The sequence below is a fragment of the Coptis chinensis genome, chromosome 8, assembly GCF_015680905.1.
Source record: "Coptis chinensis isolate HL-2020 chromosome 8, ASM1568090v1, whole genome shotgun sequence".
Taxonomy (NCBI): domain Eukaryota; kingdom Viridiplantae; phylum Streptophyta; class Magnoliopsida; order Ranunculales; family Ranunculaceae; genus Coptis; species Coptis chinensis.
In genome coordinates, this window is record NC_141463.1 from 89,188,972 (window position 1) to 89,207,544 (window position 18,573).

The following is an 18,573-nucleotide window of genomic DNA, read 5'->3' on the forward strand; positions in this document are numbered from 1 at the left end:
ATATGACCTATCTTGGCAGTCTGGCACAAATTTTTTCCAAAATCAAGTGATTTTTTTTAATTTTTTTTATCTAAATTCAAATCCAATTAAACCGATTTATAAACTTCAAATCCAAATTCGTCCACACATCCAATTTGATGAAAATTACAACAATTGAAAAACACAAACAAAAACTTGATTTTATTACATGGGACAATCATTAAATTGTTCCTCAATTTCATTACTTTAAAATATTCTTCATTATTTTGTGGTTGTCAAAATTATCGTAAGCATTAGGTCCAACTCACAAATGATGGCACTGGGATCGTGGGGAGAAAGTGATGGGATTGTAGTTTTATTATTTTGGTTCAATTTGGTTTTTATTTTGTTGGGTTGAAAATGGGGGACAGTGGATTGAAGTGGTGCAATGCCATCAAGTAATGGTGATGCTGATGGTGATGGTGATGGTGATGACACATTGACACCTACTTTTTCTATTGGTGATGGTGATGGTGATGACACCTATTTTTCTATTTTCAACGTGTCATACATCCATATCATCACATACTGGAGCATATGTGCTGTCAAATTATAAGTGGAACAATGAACATTTTTACCAAAATCATTATTAACAGAAAAATATTTAAGTGTGATTGCCTATGATGATTCATCTTGTAGCTCTACAAATATTTGAATGAAGGAGACTTCAATTCATACGCCTGAAAAAGACGCACTCTTCATGTGGCAGTCCTCAATACGACGATATTGGAAGAAAAGGTCGAAAAGTCATTATAAATGCAATAAGTTCAATCACATTTAAGACGAAGAAGACCATGTGAGAACCTGCATACATGAATCAAACTGCATATAAAATCTGGTAAAGAATATATTCTTCTATTTTTCACAAGAAATGGAGATTTATGTATAGGGCAGGAAATGGAGCGGGTTCGGGTCGGATTTTCACTCAAATCTCTTTACTATATCCGGATCCATCTGGATTCGGGTCGGAATTCGGATATCCATATCCACTAAAAACACACAAAAAATACACTATTTTAATGATTTTCATATATAAATGTAAGATATAAATTATTTTTAGGCATCAAAATATGAATCTTGTTAAAATAGTTCGGGTTTTCGGATATTCGGGTCGGATAATTTAGATTCGGATACGGGCTATTCGGATAAAAATGAATTTGGATATGGGTCGGATTCGGGTTGATCCCGTACCATTCCCAGCCCTATTTATGTATGGACAAATAGAGTAGAATCTTTCAGTGGAATATAAATAAGACATACTAGAAAGTAGTGTGAGATTACGGTCCAAGGACAAAACCTAATAATAATTTCGCTATAAGTCCATTTTGATTTTTAATTTCGCCATAAGTTCCAAACCGAACTCACGTCATCATTTTTTACTTATAAAAACAAGATGGATTGCTCAATAGATGTAAGATATAGTGCTTTGTACCTGGGAGGAAAGAAGCATCCAGACGCCTTTGTGCCCAAGAATGCCTGTACATAAAAGCCATTAGTAACTGAATTCAAAAGTGAGATTGAAACTTTGTTTCTTAATTTTCTTCAACCAAGATTAAGCATGCAAGTTATGAATGACACACTCAGCATTAGAAACAATGACAGAATAAAAGAGCTACCAAGCAGGCAACAAGTAGATCACTCGATCTTGAGATTTGTTACTGCTGAACATAACCCCCCATTCCTACTGGACTTGTTATTGAAGGTTTGCAATTTACTGCAAAAGCTTGAGGTATTAGAGAAGGCGTATGTCAAGAGGAGCAACTACCTGTGTAATGGTACTACAACCCAACCAAATCGCATCGAGTTTGAATATCTAGGTCCGGATTTCATAAACCATTTCTATTGTATCATACAATCCAAATGTGTAGATGAGGGCCATGTGTTTAACTTGGTAATGTAGAATAGATTGTGCTTGATGTGCTGAACTGGGGGGCTGTAGGCATCAACTTTAGCCAAGAAACTTACAATTATTGACAGCCATGCAAAAAACGTATCTAGGATTTATTGTCTTCATTTTGGCGATGGAAGATCAAATATGATTACACACTGAACATTAGTGAAACATGTAACTATTGTGCTAGCACAAGTTGTAATTGTAAAAGAACAGTTCCCAGGGTACTTACAAAACACCTCCTATGGCCGGACCAAAAGCTTTAAAAAGAGACATTCCAGTCATGGAAATGCCATTTGCAGCTCCTCTTTGGTGCTGGTCCTGTCCATTTAGTGAGAGATAATGAGGATCCAAAAGCCAGTAGTTATGATAAATTCCAACTTATTTTCAAAAAAATGAAGAGGAATATGTATAGCACTATAGCATATCTGGGAAATATTACCACAGCATTGTTTTGTATAACTAATAGTCCAGTGCTAATGGATACCTGGTACGAAAACACATAATAAAAGTAAGAAAGTTTTTTTCCTAAAATGCAAGTAAGATTTTTATGATGATGATGAGGATGAAGGAATTCTGCAATGACAAGGAAAAACATGATCAAATCCATACTACTTACTTGGAAGACATATTTCAGAAAAGTTGCACAATTTAGTAAAACTGAAAGGCTGAACCCAGAAAGCTTAGCTATGAAAGGGTAACTTGCTAGCACCGGTATAGTTAAAGCCTTCATGCAAGAACATAAAACGAGCAATTTCAATCATTTAATTATCCCAGTTGAAATTAAAGACAAACTTCAAAACAAGAAAGAAAAAGATCTTGATAGCATACTGCTGCTATGCGAGTAACCATAAGAGGACCAAGAATTCTTTCAACTCTTGGATATAGAAGTGTCTGAGAGATTAGAAGTCCAGCACCTAATAAAAGATGAAAAAGTAAGTAACACTACCACGTGCAGAAGAGACATCACTAAATTCACATATTTGTTTGACTCTGTGTACATATGCAAAATACATCGATCAAATGTAAGTTCACATTTAGTATGATTATCTTTTGAACCGTAAAAGACACTGAATTTCATTTCACACAAAGTTCAAATATCAATTTAGCGCCTCTTGAGAACATATTCTTAAACTTTGGAGCATCTAACTCAAAATCAAATGGTGATGAGAGGAGAGATCTATGAACTTTTATACTATATTGCTAGGCTTTAATAATCCCATGTCGGACTATGCTAAACATCTCAACAATTCTAAATGTGATTTTCAGATTTGGAGCAGAAGCTGGAGAAAATCTTCATTTAAACTAATTTCGCAAACACGTTCTGTCAGAGGAGATGTAAACCAAGGAAACACCTATCGCAATGCCCTATGCTCCATGGGGATTTTATTCCACATCTCATACGAAGTTGTTCTAGCTCCTGCTATAGTTACCACATACATGCGGCGAGATTTTCTGAGAAAAATATCAACCTGTGTTATAGAGTTGGTCATTTCTGTATCGAGGACGGCTTCCTTCTCTATGGTGGTGGGACTGGGATAGCACATTTTGTTTAGTCTCACATTGGAAGCTAGTTTTTACCCTGGAAATATAGTAATAATGTACCAAATACATGTCTAGAGGCCTGTTCAGGATTTAAGCCTTTGTGGCTAAGTGGGGACAGTATCCCCCCATGGTACTGGGTGGGTCTTACACTAGTTCTTAATTAAACTAATATCCATGATACCTGCAAATGCAAGAACATCGCCAACCTCATCGGTTGAAAAACTCAATCCTCCTAGCTTTCTAGGACTGACAGCCCAGAGTGAAAACAACTGTAGGAAAAAAATGCAGGCATCACATCATATAAGTAAAGTTGCAACAAATCATGGCTATATTATTTCAAAATAGTAGTTACCAGCTTGAAAATAAAACCCTTTTCCTATTGTATTTATGGGTGAAGGGAAAATTACCAAATGGTGCATACATATATTACGATAAAGATGCACCAACCTACAGTGAAGTTATCAAGATGGTATTACCTGCGTGTACGCCATATCATTAAGTGAGAAAACACAGTATAAAATTATCGCTGCCATTAAGGGCCAATTCTTTAATAAATTTTTATTAGGTTCCGAAAGACTTTTGCCATCAGTTTGAACATTCCCTTTCTTGTTGCATTCACTCACGGACGCTTCCAATGGTGCATATGAGTTGTCTTCTTTTTCCTCGATTCTATGATTCATGTGCAATGTTTCCTGCACTCCAAATTATGAAAGGCACCAAATTTTGGTAACTAGACATCAAAGTACACACAGATGAATTTTAACAAGTTGTGAATATAAACATAGCAATATATCATACAAGAAAGTCCTACCATTAAAATTATCCACTATGGTTTGGCATTAGTATACAACTAAAACGTATCTCATTTAGCGTCTGCTAATACACGACCAATTAATGTTTGGATAAAAATTCTTTCTGTTATCATCCCATTTCAAGGCTGACATTGACCAACTCCAAGCCGAGGATCCAAAGGAGAAGGTCGGAGAGAAGAACAAGGAAATTGCTGACCTGACTGAAAACTCCTTCAGCTAGCAAAGTAGCAAGCTATGTTGGTTGGGGCATTTCCATTGCGTGTTGTTTGGGCATTTCAAACATGAAACTCTCCAAAGTAACAACGTGGCTGACTATACATTTATATGACCCACACTCTTAGTCCATGAAAAATGTTTCTAAATTTTCAAGGAATTCACTGTTAGAATGACAATGAGGTTGATCATGTGAAAGCACACAATTTAAGACAGACAATTGAGAACTATGGAATATAATATGAACAAGGTTCTGGCAGCATACTGGGATCCAAAGAGAAGCAACGAACACCACCAACTCTATGATTGATATGCAAAGGCAGGGTAAGAAGTAGGGAAACCTGCAACAATATATTATTATCTGTATCATTACCTTAAATTACCCTAAACAAAGAACATGTTGAAATGACTGATAATTTGACATAAGGGAACATGGTTTTGCTTACCTCCCAAATAAAGAATCTTTAGAAACTACATTTGGAAATTTCTCTGCAGGCTAAAGACAAAAGTTGACCAAAAGATAAGGCATGCACAATTTACAGGAAATAGAGAGGAGCTGTAAAGCTCCTCATAAACAAGTTTAGAGTAGGTAGCATTTGCAATTTCAGGTGGACAATTGTCTACATACTTATCTAATTTACCAGATAGATTTTTCTCAATCAGAAAAAAATTTGATAAAATAAAAAATGTTCTGGCATTATCTGCACCTGTGCAAAGAAACCTCCAATTGCTGAACCCACAAGCACTCCTATGGCCCATGCTGTACCCATCTGAAACCAAATAGAGGATTGAAATGTAATTACACTATGCAATGAACATGCTTAGTTTAAGGTTGTACCATAAAGATTGTACTAATGACGACGAACACATTAGAAGTTCTTACAAGTGACAGTGCCAGAGCTCGATATTCTTGTCGACAAAGTTCAGAAGCATATGCCTATGATGTAGAAGATAGATATATTTAATTACAGCAAGGCAACACAGTGCCATAACGTGTGGCGCATCTACTCGTGAAACTCAGTAAAGTCATATGCACAAAATTATCATACCGTAATTGGACCGGGAAGTCCGTTCATGGACCCAAGAAGGAACCTCGTAGAAACTGCCATCCAAAATGTTGTACTGAGGCCAAATAAAGCGTTGAATATAGCCCTGAAAACGATAATTAACAAGCCAAAGCCGAAGCACCTGAGATCATGCACGAAAGGGTACAAACCTGAACTTCATTCTTGACATTCAGTTGAATATGACAGGTAATGATGTCTAGAACACTAACACTGAAAAAGTGCAGACCATTATCACAGGTTTTCGACCATATCGATCAGCTATAACTCCCCACATAAAAGAAGTCAATGCTCTTCCAAACATGAATGCTGCCCCTACAAGTTTGTAAGTACTGCAGTTATGTGCCAATCTACAAAAGTGGTACAGCTAGAGGCTAAAGTATGCTCACCCACAAAACCTGCAAAGTATCCAATATCAACTTCCCTCTTTGCAACTCGTGTGTCTCTTACCTACAAAGGTAAACACAAACTTAAAGACTTCATCGAATGTATAGAAAAACTTTATCATGAACCTCAGCCAAAATTCACTATAGGCAGAAGAAATTCCAAGACTCAAAATCAATTAACACTATCCCTAATTGCCAATCACCCAATCAGATACTTTATTAAAGAACTCTTTGTTGACATATATGAGCCTCTAATATATTAATAGAATTAACCCTTCACAGAATTGACAATTTAACATGGTATTAGAGCCACTGGTTTATTAGAGGTCTCGGGTTCAACTTCTTACTTTCTACCTGTGTATTTCTAATCCTGGGGAGTGTTGACATATATGAGCCTCTAATATATTAATAGAATTGACTATTCACATAAGTTCGAACTTAGGAGAAATTGGCAATTTAACACTCTTTTCTCGAACGAATAAGATTATCCATTATCCATTATTCATCCATACTATTTCTGCATAATAGTAGTTCAATTTCTTTTGAGAAGCAAATACTGCAACTGAATGCTTGTACAGGGTGCTTCTCATGAAACCAGAGTTTGAAAATATTGTGATCCACAATGCTTTAGGCCACAGAGCTCATGGTCTTCTAATCCTATTTAGGATTAGTGAAATCTTCTGCCTTTCAACCATTAAACATTCATTCAGAGAAGAAGCCACTAGTGAATATATTTGAGTAAATCTAGCCATCCCCTATCTTATAATAGTTGTGCAAAAACATATTGGATTATAGGAATTATTTTCAAATAAAACAGACTGGCAAAAAATATATAAATCTTGGGTTTGTTACTTACTTACCATGAAGTAAATAAACGGAAAAAGAGACGATATTGGCAAAGCTGAAATGGCAATGAATAATGGAAAATGTTAGGCTCTGCAAGTACATTGGTCTTATTCTTATACATGATAAAACCATAAAGAAAGAGATATAAAATATAAGTACTAGACAATTAACTGAATGCGTACAACATGATCTTATTTCTGTGTTTTAACAAATACATTTTCCTGTGCTCACTGCTTAGATTTAACAAACTTTCCATTAAAACTGGAAAACTAATTAAAAAGTTTTGTGATGGTTTTGCCAACGAACTAGTACAAACAGACCAATATGTTCCGGCACAAACTTGGGTATTTGGACCCAATGAACAAAGTTACAAACTTAAGAAACAGTACTAACTAGATTTTAATTAAGCAAGCTCACATTCTAAAGAGGATGTACTTAAAATCAGAGAGCATAAGAAAAAAGGGTATGCCCATTCTTAAAACAACAAAAACTCATCTGTTTAGTAGTACTTACAGTTGCTGAATGCAACAATCCATACAAAGAAGAAGTCTTTGATTGGAATTCCAGTCTGGGTCTCCTTACGTTTATCCAACTGACAACCCGGACAGTTTTCGTAGTACACCACCTTCTTCATCAACAATGCTTCTTTCTCCATTTTCATAAACTAACTAACTAACTAACTAACATGCATATCTCCAGGTTAACTAACTTTTTATACGTTATTTAATTTGCACGTGACTCTATTACATGTCAGTATATATGTCATAAACTCATAATGATAGTGTAGCCAAGATGTCTCAGAGAACAACTGTCAACTGTCAACTCTCAACCTATGTAACTCTTTCTACCTTGGGAAACTTCTAAGAACTTTCTAAGCATTTATTATGTATTTATGTCTCACTCATTTTAATCATTGGGTATCTAAGAAATTTTCGGTGAAATATTTAGTATCTCAGAGTTTCGGCACAAAACATATCACGGATTTTGACAAGTGTTTTGGTATATGTAGAAATTTTCAAATTTCGATATAATGAGTCGCGGTTAAACCAAGACTCAAAATATCGAATTCGGTGAATATTTCGATATATATCTAAAAATCGATATATATTAGATATATCAAAAATATAAAAAATATCTATTTTTTTGTTGACCAGTCAAAATTTTGTTTTGTATGCCGATATATCAAAAATATAGTTGATTATATCAGAAATATCATCAATATATCGATCAAAGTCAATAATATTTGGTCAAAGTCAACCAAGGCTCAAAATATTGAATACGGTGAATATTTCGGTGTACTTAAAAACCAATATATATCGAATATATCGGAGATATCTTTTTTTTTGTTGACCATTCAAAATTTTGTTTTGTATGTCGATATATCAGAAATATTATCGATTATATCGAAAATATCGTCAATATATTGGTCAAAATCAACAATATCGATCAAAGTCAACAATTTATATAGGATATATCGTATATATCGGTCGATATATATCATTATATAAGAAATTTCAATATATATCGGGAAAAAAAGGTTCAATATTCGGTGGATATATATATATATCGGATATATCGATGTCGGTGTACCAAAAAAAGATATATATCGACAATATATCGGATATATCAATGATATTTTGGGTCCTAAAGTCAACAATATCAGTCAAAATCAACAATTTATATATGATATATCGGTTGATATATATCGTTATATCGAAAATTGTGATATATATTAGGAATAAAATGATTCAATATTCAGTTGAGATATATCGAATATTTCAATATCGGTGTACCAAAAAAACGATATATATCGGCGATATCATATTTTGGGCCTTGGGTTAAACCGTTAAATTAATCATGATTAGGTACTTGACCACCAAATTACACTCTAAATTAGTAGCTTAATTAGTTCACTCGGTATTACACTTCACTAAGGTTTCTAATTAGTTCATATTCTATCCAAATAAGGTATCTAATTAGTTTCGGACTTCCACTTCACAACCTATTACTTTTGCCCCAAGTTTCCTATGTTGTTCACAACACTATCCCACTCCACTATATATTAACAATAGAAGACTTTGTTCTATACTTTGCTCTCATGGATCAACAGATTTTGCAGTTCTCGAAACAAGAAGAAGAAGAAACAACAAGTGCAGATGATGATAGTGAAGAAACTAAGGCTTATTATAGATGGGCAAAGTCCGATAGCACATCCCCTTTCAGAATCAAGTTCACTATGTCTAGCCGTAGCGATGGGAGGAAACAAGAAGCAAAGAAGATTACTGGTGGTACTACTAGTGTTGGAGATGATAGAAAAATTGTCCTAATCTCAAATACAAATAGCAATACCACTTCTTCTGCGCAGCCGCTGTCACCGACATATATTCATAAGGAAGAAGCAGCAGAAAGAAACCACAACAACCTCCCTGTGAAGAAGAGGAAGTACGACCACCTGAACAGCCACCCTGAAAGAAAATTGAGGGGAACTGCAACTTCCAAAACCTTTGGCACGACAGATAAACATAGCTCATCTTACTCAAGAAGTTGTACTCCTTCACCTGATTCATCAATAGATTCTGTTCTTCATATTTCCAAGAAAGCCACTACTGGTGATCAAGGAACATCACCGTCTGTAAATCTCTGTTCGTATATCCAAAAGACCTGGCCGACTGCAAAGAGAGGCCGCAAACGTCACTATTCCTCTGTCAGCAATTTGGATCATAAGGAAAAAGAGGATAAAAAACAGGTGAACATGGTGAAGCAGGATGAAAACATGATAAATCCAGAAGCAGTTGAAGAAGGAGGTACAAGTCTGATGGATGTCAAGCAAAAGAATGTTAAAGAATGTCACTTCTGCGGTAAGTCCTTCCCTACTTCCCAAGCCTTGGGTGGTCATATGTCTAGCCATAATAACAAGAGAAAGAAGGATTGGTCAGAGATATTCAGTACCAAAATTTTTGCAATAGGTAATGGATCAGCAGCAGAAGAGAAACGAGTGGGCAAATCGAAGGGCGAGGGCAGTCACCAGTGCACGATGTGCAACAAGACATTCGAGACAGGCCAAGCTCTAGGTGGACACAAAACATGTCACCGGGTTTCCTCAGTATTGGTGAGGTCGCAGGTAGTTGAACATAGTCAGACAGCAGTGTTTGACCTCAACGAGCTTCCTGATATTAATGATGATGGAGGAGTTCATATTGAGTCAGGTCCTCTGCTACCTCTTTTTGCATAAGCATTCCAGAACCAGTTCAGCTGCCACCTCGCAGGATTCAGTGAGGTGGCTAGTACATATTTGATATTGATGTGAATTAGGATTTCACATTGATAATTGAGTCCTATATTAGTTTCTATCTTATTAGAGAGTACTAGAATTGGGTCTAATTAGTATTTTGAGATTATTTAGTATAAGAGTATTTTAATTCCGAATTTAGAGTGTTTTATTTTTAGTTCTATATAAGGAATTGTAGGCCTTTGGCCATAGTTAGTTTTTTGAATTGAATTGAATTGATTTTAGTTGAGAATTCGTTTCTTTGCAATTGCCATTGCATTAGATATGCTCGGATTATGAGAACTTTTATGCTTAATTTGTTTGGGCTTTTCTTGACGTTTATATGTGAGAAAGTAACAATGTAAAGACTAAAGAGACTCATTTACTCATCCATTGTGCAAAGAAGAACTGTCTGAATTTTTATAACTAGTTTACACTTTCAATAACTCTGTACAAAATACTGTGTCATGCACTCCTGCAGGGTCGAGTGCTGTCACAATGACCAGTGAAACAATGAGGATATTCCTTATAATGCTATGCTAATCTTTGCATAGTCTGGTCGTATGTTATTTCATCTAGATTATAACTAGTGCAAAAAATCGCCCTGCTCATACTTTCACTCAACTCGTGAACTTGGATATGATGATTCGTAGGTAATGCCATAGATACTTAAATGAATGGAGACTTTCTCCGTGCGCACCAAAAATAGGTGATTTATCTTCCATGTTTCTTGCTTGGCTTGTTTTCCAGCTGTCACAATTACGGTGTTGCTAGAAATGGTTTAAAAGTCATGATCAGTCCAAGCAGTTCGATCCCGTTTAGGACGAAAAAGATCATATGAGAACCTGCACACCAAGAAGCAAATTGCATGAATATCTTCTAAACAAATATTAAAGACTTTATTTTAATTTTCAAAAGGAATGGAAATTTCAGTAGACAGAGATAATACACTAGATTACCACAATAAAGGTTGGCTACGAGAAAGAAAACAGTTGAGGAAAAAACGTTGAGAGACCTACAGTATAATATTACAAGCTCAAAAATATATATGACTGCTTCTGCTGAACCGTATTATGATTGAATATCAGACTATCAGTGTATTATTTTTCTAAAATGTAGCCTTTAATAAAGTCTAGTAGTGCAAGAAAAGAATTATAGAAAGAGTAAGTTTCAGTTAAAATGAATACATTTCCATACATTTTATCACATCTTAAGTATTAAAATCAGTTCGAATTAATTTTCCTTCTATACTTACCTTTTAGAATGCACCTAGTTCTAACTTCTAACAAACAAGAGACATTACTTTATCGAGTTGAGTAGTTCGTACCTGGGAGGAAAGAAGCATCCCGACGCTTTTGTGACCACGAAAACCTACATATAAGAAGGCATGAGTAATTGATGAAAAGAGATTGACACTTCATTTCTTTAGTTCACAGAAATCACCTTCATTATTCAAGTAAATATTGATTGGCTTGATAAGCTAACTATATGTGTATGAATGAGATAGCCAGTATCAAAATGGAAAATGATTGTATAAAACTTCCATGCTGGCAACAAGTAGTCTACAGTGATGTCAATAATTTGGGGAAAGCGTAAAGAAATATAAACACAGTTATTTCCTGAATGACAAATTACTTCCAATCAATAAGTATATGGTTGAATCTAATCGCCAAGTTAGTTCCAATTCTCAAAGCAAAAGCTTTCATTAATAGTGAAACTGAAGACAATAATCTTCAATGGTTTATTCATAATTGTGGATTACTTGTCTAACAAGTATCCAACTCTAATTAGGAAAATAGTAAAGGTACTAACTACGAATAACATGCTAAAGAATAAAACCACTTAAAAAGCAAGAAACAAAGAGTGGAGCCACAAATTGGTTAGCAGTGACACAATACTATGTATATCAGAATCAAGATCAATCAAACTCCATACGGATTCGGCACTTAACATATCCTTCCTTCTTTTTTTTAAAAATTTCAGGTGAAGATTTAACAATGTAATGGTGTCACCCATTTTTGAAGGTTTTGTTTGTTGACATATACGAGTGTCACAGAGCCTACTCTAATATATTAATAGAATTGACCATTCACATAAGTTCGAGCTTATGGAGAAATTGGCAATTTAACATGGTATCGGAGCCTCTGGTTTCTGAGAGATCTTGGGTTCAATTCCTACCAGATGAAGATGTCCAGTCCTTCTACCTGTGTATTTCCAGTTCAACTCTTGCCAGGTGAAGATGTCTAGTTCTTCTACCGCAGTATTTCCAGCGTTGAGGGGGAGTGTTGACATATATGAGTGTCATCGAGCCTACTCTAATAATATATTAATAGAATTGATAATTCACATAAGTTTGAGCTTATGGAAAAATTGGCAATTTAACATTGTCCATATCAAACGTGATCCTGAGCTGACTAGTGGACCAGACTACGTTGCATCGTGTTCGACTTTTACGCCTGTGGATTTTCTTAGGATTCAATTTTAATTATACGATCCAAAGGCCATCTCTCCAGTATGAAACTTATCCTTTGAGGAGGGCCACAGGTTTTACTTGGTGTTACAGTATCTAATGTGCTTGATGTGTGAAATATTTGATAAGCTATACAAAAAAAAAAGAACAGTCTGATCATCTAGTCCAAGCAGTTATCAATATAAACAAATTGTCTTTCTCTTTAAAGATGGAACACGAGACAAAATAATCATTTAAATTCGAAATTTAAAGAGACATCACACTCCTGCTTAATCACATGCTAAAATTGTAAAAGAGAGTTCTCAGGAGTTAAGAGTTCTTACAGAACACCTCCCATGGCTGGGCCAAATGCTTTGAAAAGAGACATCAATGTCATAGAAATTCCATTTGCGGCTCCTCTTTGGTCCTGGTCCTGTTTTATATAGGCAGATAAGCATCAAATTACAAGTTATTTCTTTGTAGAAAGGAAGAGGAGTATGTATAAATACACATTTAAGAGAGAATATATGGTGAATACATTACCACGGCATTGTTTTGTAAAACAAATAGTCCAGTGACAATGGATATCTGGAGAAAAAACAATCTGTAAGAAGAATATCTCCAAATATGATTTGAATTTAAAGTGTGTGCACTGCTGCATGCTTTTCTGAGATTCAATTCATGCAGGACACTCCCAGCTACAACTATTTTGTTGTCTTATTATTGAAGAACTCATAACTGAGGTGATGAGAAACCATGCTGTGGAAGCATCAGTATACATTGTAAACGTCTAGGTCTACGAAATGAACTTACTAGCTAGCAGTAAATTTACCAAGTTAACTACTTTGTGTTATAACTCAATACTTACTGAGAAGACATTCTTCAAAATTGATGCACAATTTAGTAGAATTAAAAGGCTGAACCCTGAGAGCATTGCTATGAATGGGTAACTTGAAAGCACCGGTATAGACAAAGCCTTCACATATAAGACAGACAAGAAGAATCACTTTTAATCAAACATCAGGGTCAAATATTAAAGACAGACAAGAAACAAGCAAAGAGATCTTGATAGTATATGCAAATACTATGTTAGAACTCAAGTAACAACCAAGAGAAGCCCAGTTAATCTAGGTTTGAAAACTCAACCATTGGATATAGACAAGTTTGAAAGATAAAAAGGATTCCCCTGAACCTGATGTACCTAAAAGATGAATGAATTAGTAACTCTTCCTCATTGCACTATCCTTGAATGTTATATCCAACAAGAATGCACCTAGTCATCAGAAGAATTTAGATTGAAAAAGAGTTCTGAGTAGACAAGTTTGAAAGATAAAAAGGCCCGCACCTAAAAGATGAATGAATTAGTAACTCTTCCTCATTGCACATGTTATATCCAACAAGCATGCACCTAGTCATCAGAAGAATTTAAAAAGAGTTCTGAGTAGAAGCTGGAGAAGTATATTCAAGCAAACTAATTTCACAAGCTCTTCTTCTCAAATGAGAGTGTAAACTAAGACAACACTAGTTCTAAATCAAAACACTTATGCAAGAGACCTGAGACTGAGAGAATATTGCCCACATCAGCCGTTGAAAAGCTCAATCCTCCTAGCTTCCTAGGACTGACAGCCCATAAGGAAAATATCTGTAGAAGAAAATTTAGACATCAGTGAACAAGAAATGACAAGTAAAATTGTAAAAAAATCAAGGCTATCACATTTGAAAAGTACAGCTACGGTGTTGTTGTAAACAACTAGTCATTGCAAGTCTGCAAGATATTAAAACAAGCGCGTGGAATAAGTTAACATGACATTACCTCTGAGTAGGCCATATCATGAAGAGAGAAAACAGAATACAAAATTATCGATGACATCAAAGGCCAATTCTTTAACAGACTTCTCTTAGGTTCTGAATGACATTTCACATTCTTTTCAACATTTTCTTTCTTGTCAAATCCATCCAATGACGCTTCCAATCCCTCATATGAGTTGTCTCCTCCTTTGGTTCCATGGTTCATGTGCAATGTTTCCTACATTCCAAATGATGGAAGACATCAAAATTTGGTAATTAGACATCAAAGTGTTCATATAGCTGAAGATAAGTTTTGAGTAAAAATATCAATATATCATCCAAAAATTACCCAATCTTAATAATTGTTTAGCAGCAATAATCTTAAAAAAAATCTATAATTATAAGGTTTCTCAAGTCCTTTTGTTCAAAATTTATCTAATTAAGCGAGTGACATATGTATGAAACTCTCCAAAGTGACAGCAGAGCTATATGAGTAAAAAAACTCCTTGATAATTGCTCTGCATTTTCCAGAGTAAGATTAGTTAGAATGAGTGAATTACAATGGAGTGGATCATAAGAAAGTAGTGTGTGCTAGTAATGGCCCGTAAGGCCATAACACAAGATAAAGTGAATTCAGATATTTTAAGGCACTAAAGAAATGGAAATTAATATGAACAATATTCTGGTTCAAGAAACATACTGGAAGCCATAAACAAGCAATGAGTACCACCAGCGCTATGATTGATATGCAGAGGCAGGGTAACAAGTACGGAAACCTACACCAGATATAGTTTATATAGTATCACTAACTTAAAGTGAAAACAAGACAAGGACATGATGAATTAACAGAAAATTAGATATACTGGACATGGTTTTGCTCACCTCCCAAATAGAGACTCGTTAGAAACTATACTTGGAAATTTCTCTGCGGGCTAGAAATAAAAGTTCATCAAAAGATAATAAGTATGTTGAACTACATGGCATATAAAATATAAGGTATGCAAAACAATCTAGAATTGCTAGTGGGTAACACTTATCAGTTTGGTGGTAGTGCCTTGATTCTCCTGCAAGTAAGCAACAAAAAACTATACTGACAGTATCGTACCTGTGCAAGAAAACCTCCAATAGCTGGACCAACAATCAATCCTATCCCCCATGCTGTACTCACCTAAAACGAAACACATGGTTGAATGTAAGAGCACTAGTGGTCAAATGGAAACACAACTTCTTACATGATGAGAAACAAAATAACTTTCTTACAAGTGATAGTCCTAGAGCTTGATGTTCTGGTCGAGAAATTTCAGATGCATATGCCTACAAGACGGAAAACTGATAAATTCAAATTGTAACTTGGAAACTATTGGAACAAAAGCAGCAAAAATTATGAATTTCTGATTTCCCATACTCACATAACGCATGGGCACGTGAACTCATAAGATTTAAATAATTCAAGTCCAAACTTTAGAGACAGAGTCACACAGCCGTATAATACCTTAATTGGACCGAGAAGTCCATTCATGGTCCCAAGAAGGAACCTCATAGAAATTGCCATCCAAAAGCTTGTACTAAGGCCAAACAAAGTGTTGAAGATGACCCTGAAACAGAAATAACAAGCCAAAACCAAAGTGACCTTGAGAACATGCTCGACAAGTTAGAAGCTGAACTTCATCCTTGAGAATAAGTCGGATCTGACATGTAATAAGGCCTAGAAATACTAACACTGAAGCAGTGCCGATGACTATCACAGGTTTTCGACCATAACGATCAGCTATAACTCCCCACAAGTAAGATGTCAATGCTCTTCCAAACATAAATGAAGCACCTTGAAGAAATGAATATATCTTAAACAATCAGGTTATAATAATTAATAAGTACTATAGTCAAGTGCAAATCAGTTCACGTGACATAAACAGAGGCTGTAGAGTGTAGAATGCTCACCCACAAAACCTGCAAAGAATCCAATATCATCTTCCCTTTTTGCAATATGTGTGTCCCTTATCTACAAAAGTAAACAGGTGTTAGAAGGCTTTATAGATTACTTAGCAAGACTTGGCTTAGTTAAAGAAAGCCTTGTAGATTTGGATGTCTCCACTTATGTTCCCCAACTTTCTCTCCTTTTCTATGATCCATGTCTGTGAGAGTGAGTGTGTGAAAGATGCCGTTCAATGGTGATTTCGATGTAGAGAATCTTCATATAAAACAAACTGGTAGAACAAAACGTTCAAATGGAGCTTCAGTTGGTAAAATTCTTACCATGAAGTACAGAAACGGAAAAAGTGAGGATATTGGCAAAGCTGAAAAGGCCAATTAACAGAGGAAAGCGTTAGGCTAGCTGCAAGTGCATTGGTCTCACAGGTGGAAATAAATTATAAGAAAGAGATACAACTTAAATGCATAAAATGAATGAAATACAACACCGATCGAATGTTGGCACAGGGGCGTGATTAAGAAATTCAATTGACTTTTAAGTTGAACATGCTATACCGAATGTTTTACAAACTGTCCAGCAAATTAGACTTTTGAATAAAGAGCTCTAAATCCCAAGCTCACAAAAATGTTGATTCGATAATCATCTTGGCTTTGCACAATATAATAAAGAGTTGCAATTACTAATGCACATTTCTTAAAGCAATGTCTAATATACAGAGCCAAACCTATACAATGTATAATTTCATGTTATAACTCAATTCTCAAGCAAGTTTAAACATCTATAAAGCATAAAATAATTAATGGGGCAAAAATTTAAACCATAAAAGAATCATAAACAAAAGAAACTCTTTGATTGAAATTACTCATTCCCATCTCGTAAAAACAACAAAACTTGTGTTTTTCATCATTAAAGAAGCCTAAGCTAACAATAAGTTACTATGGATCATCCAAGTAGCCAACCATCAATATAAAGCTCATAAAAACACAGCCACACAGGTAGAAGAAACTCTTTGATTTTTTTGCTAAAGGAAACTCTTTGATTAAAATACTCATACCCAGTACATAAAAACATCAAAGCTAATGTCTTTTATCATACTACGTTTCATCTCAACCTTCAATATAAAGCTAAAATGAACACTGAACAGTTTCATAAATAAAAAACTATGGTAAGGGTGTTTAGTACTTACCACTGCCTAACACAACAACCCATACATAGAAGAACTCTTTGATTGGAATTCCAGTATAAGTATCTTTACGCTGATCCAACTTACAACCAGGGCAGTTCTCATAATACACTTTCTTCAACAATGGTTCTGCACCTTCTTTCTCCATTGTTGTAAAGTTTACAACACTGCCAAGTGCCATGCATCTAAGTTCAGCATTTTCCAAAAGAATTAAAGTGCATTTTAATACATGAATCTTATGATCAGTTTGCTATTTGAAAGGCAAACTCAATTTTGCTACAAAGAGTGTAAAGAGTCTTTGCATATGCCACCTCTTTGTCCTGTTCGGTGGCAAGCCAAGTACCAATGTGGGCAAACATTGCATTACACATTACACTCTTAAAGATAAAAAATGCATAAAACAAACATTGTGTTGCTTAAACTTGAATACAGAATTACAGATTATATCTGCACTTGAACAAAACAAAATGTATAATTAGGACCAACCTCGCGGCCTGCCAACGATGTCACTGTCCTTGGCGAGGTACGTTAGTTTACAGAATTCTACTTTTATGTATTTACGTAAGCAATGAAGCAATCTTTTGGACATGTAATTTATCATAAAGGACTTGAGGACCCAGATATGGGGCCCATATAGAATCTCGTCCACACACATCTGAGTGATCTGAATCTCTGACCCAAATATCTTTTGTCGGATTGACAACATTACAGACCAAAAGTCTCCATCATCATACCTCTATCTTGTGATTAGGCAATTTTGTGGCTAGACTTGACGTAGTATTTATTATAAAAGGATTACGACATCTTACTATATGATCAAAAGTCAATTTCCTCGTCGAGTAATACAGAACTGGGAAGAGAACGGATTTGTGGATAGACTTGTCCACAACCAACATTTTTCTATTGGTCAAATCTATTTTGGAACAGTTTAACAGTTTTTTCGGACAGCCACTCCACCCATATGAGGTTTTATATACATTCAGTAAATAGTTACCTGTCTATAAATTTATTATGAACTAGTAATTGTTTGCTATGGCAGCTCTAATCAGGCTCTAATCAGTTAGTAGACATTATAGCATTTCTAGGTGATAGTATTTCCTGTCAAAATCTTTCAAATTTGAAGAAAAAATTTGAAATTTTTCCGAATTCCAATTTTAGGTTAGTATATTCAGTTGCATCA

At 35.1% G+C, this 18,573-nt stretch overlaps 3 protein-coding genes across 7 annotated transcripts; 1 reads left to right on the forward strand and 2 right to left on the reverse strand.

The window, feature by feature from the left end:
- Nucleotides 1-589: 589 nt before the first annotated feature.
- LOC147484094 (protein ZINC INDUCED FACILITATOR 1-like) lies at nucleotides 590-7,434 on the reverse strand. Of its 5 annotated transcripts, none has more exons than XM_086581590.1 (17): nucleotides 7,289-7,434; nucleotides 6,790-6,830; nucleotides 5,933-5,993; nucleotides 5,756-5,858; nucleotides 5,529-5,631; nucleotides 5,363-5,416; nucleotides 5,187-5,249; nucleotides 4,926-4,975; nucleotides 4,745-4,820; nucleotides 3,931-4,146; nucleotides 3,636-3,723; nucleotides 2,741-2,826; nucleotides 2,529-2,636; nucleotides 2,352-2,396; nucleotides 2,142-2,230; nucleotides 1,451-1,494; nucleotides 590-822 (listed from the first exon to the last, which is right to left on the reverse strand). In XM_086581590.1, exons 1-17 carry the CDS (start codon nucleotides 7,428-7,430, stop codon nucleotides 731-733), a joined length of 1,461 nt encoding a protein of 486 aa, XP_086437716.1. In that variant the 5' UTR covers nucleotides 7,431-7,434; the 3' UTR covers nucleotides 590-730. The 5 variants fall into 5 exon arrangements, with proteins under 5 accessions (XP_086437716.1, XP_086437715.1, XP_086437718.1 ...); XM_086581589.1 differs by having other exon boundaries at nucleotides 5,529-5,667; XM_086581593.1 differs by lacking the exons at nucleotides 590-822; nucleotides 1,451-1,494 and having other exon boundaries at nucleotides 2,138-2,230.
- Nucleotides 7,435-8,799: 1,365 nt separating this feature from the next.
- LOC147484095 (uncharacterized) lies at nucleotides 8,800-10,293 on the forward strand. The gene has a single exon (XM_086581598.1). It carries the CDS (start codon nucleotides 8,874-8,876, stop codon nucleotides 10,005-10,007), a length of 1,134 nt encoding a protein of 377 aa, XP_086437724.1. The 5' UTR covers nucleotides 8,800-8,873; the 3' UTR covers nucleotides 10,008-10,293.
- Nucleotides 10,294-10,436: 143 nt separating this feature from the next.
- Nucleotides 10,437-17,817, reverse strand: LOC147484096 (protein ZINC INDUCED FACILITATOR-LIKE 1-like). Its single transcript, XM_086581599.1, has 17 exons — nucleotides 17,397-17,817; nucleotides 16,534-16,574; nucleotides 16,219-16,279; nucleotides 16,000-16,102; nucleotides 15,773-15,875; nucleotides 15,541-15,594; nucleotides 15,386-15,448; nucleotides 15,163-15,212; nucleotides 14,981-15,056; nucleotides 14,306-14,518; nucleotides 14,047-14,134; nucleotides 13,790-13,837; nucleotides 13,361-13,497; nucleotides 13,036-13,080; nucleotides 12,837-12,925; nucleotides 11,371-11,414; nucleotides 10,437-10,888 (listed from the first exon to the last, which is right to left on the reverse strand). Exons 1-17 carry the CDS (start codon nucleotides 17,572-17,574, stop codon nucleotides 10,803-10,805), a joined length of 1,479 nt encoding a protein of 492 aa, XP_086437725.1. The 5' UTR covers nucleotides 17,575-17,817; the 3' UTR covers nucleotides 10,437-10,802.
- Nucleotides 17,818-18,573: the final 756 nt, after the last annotated feature.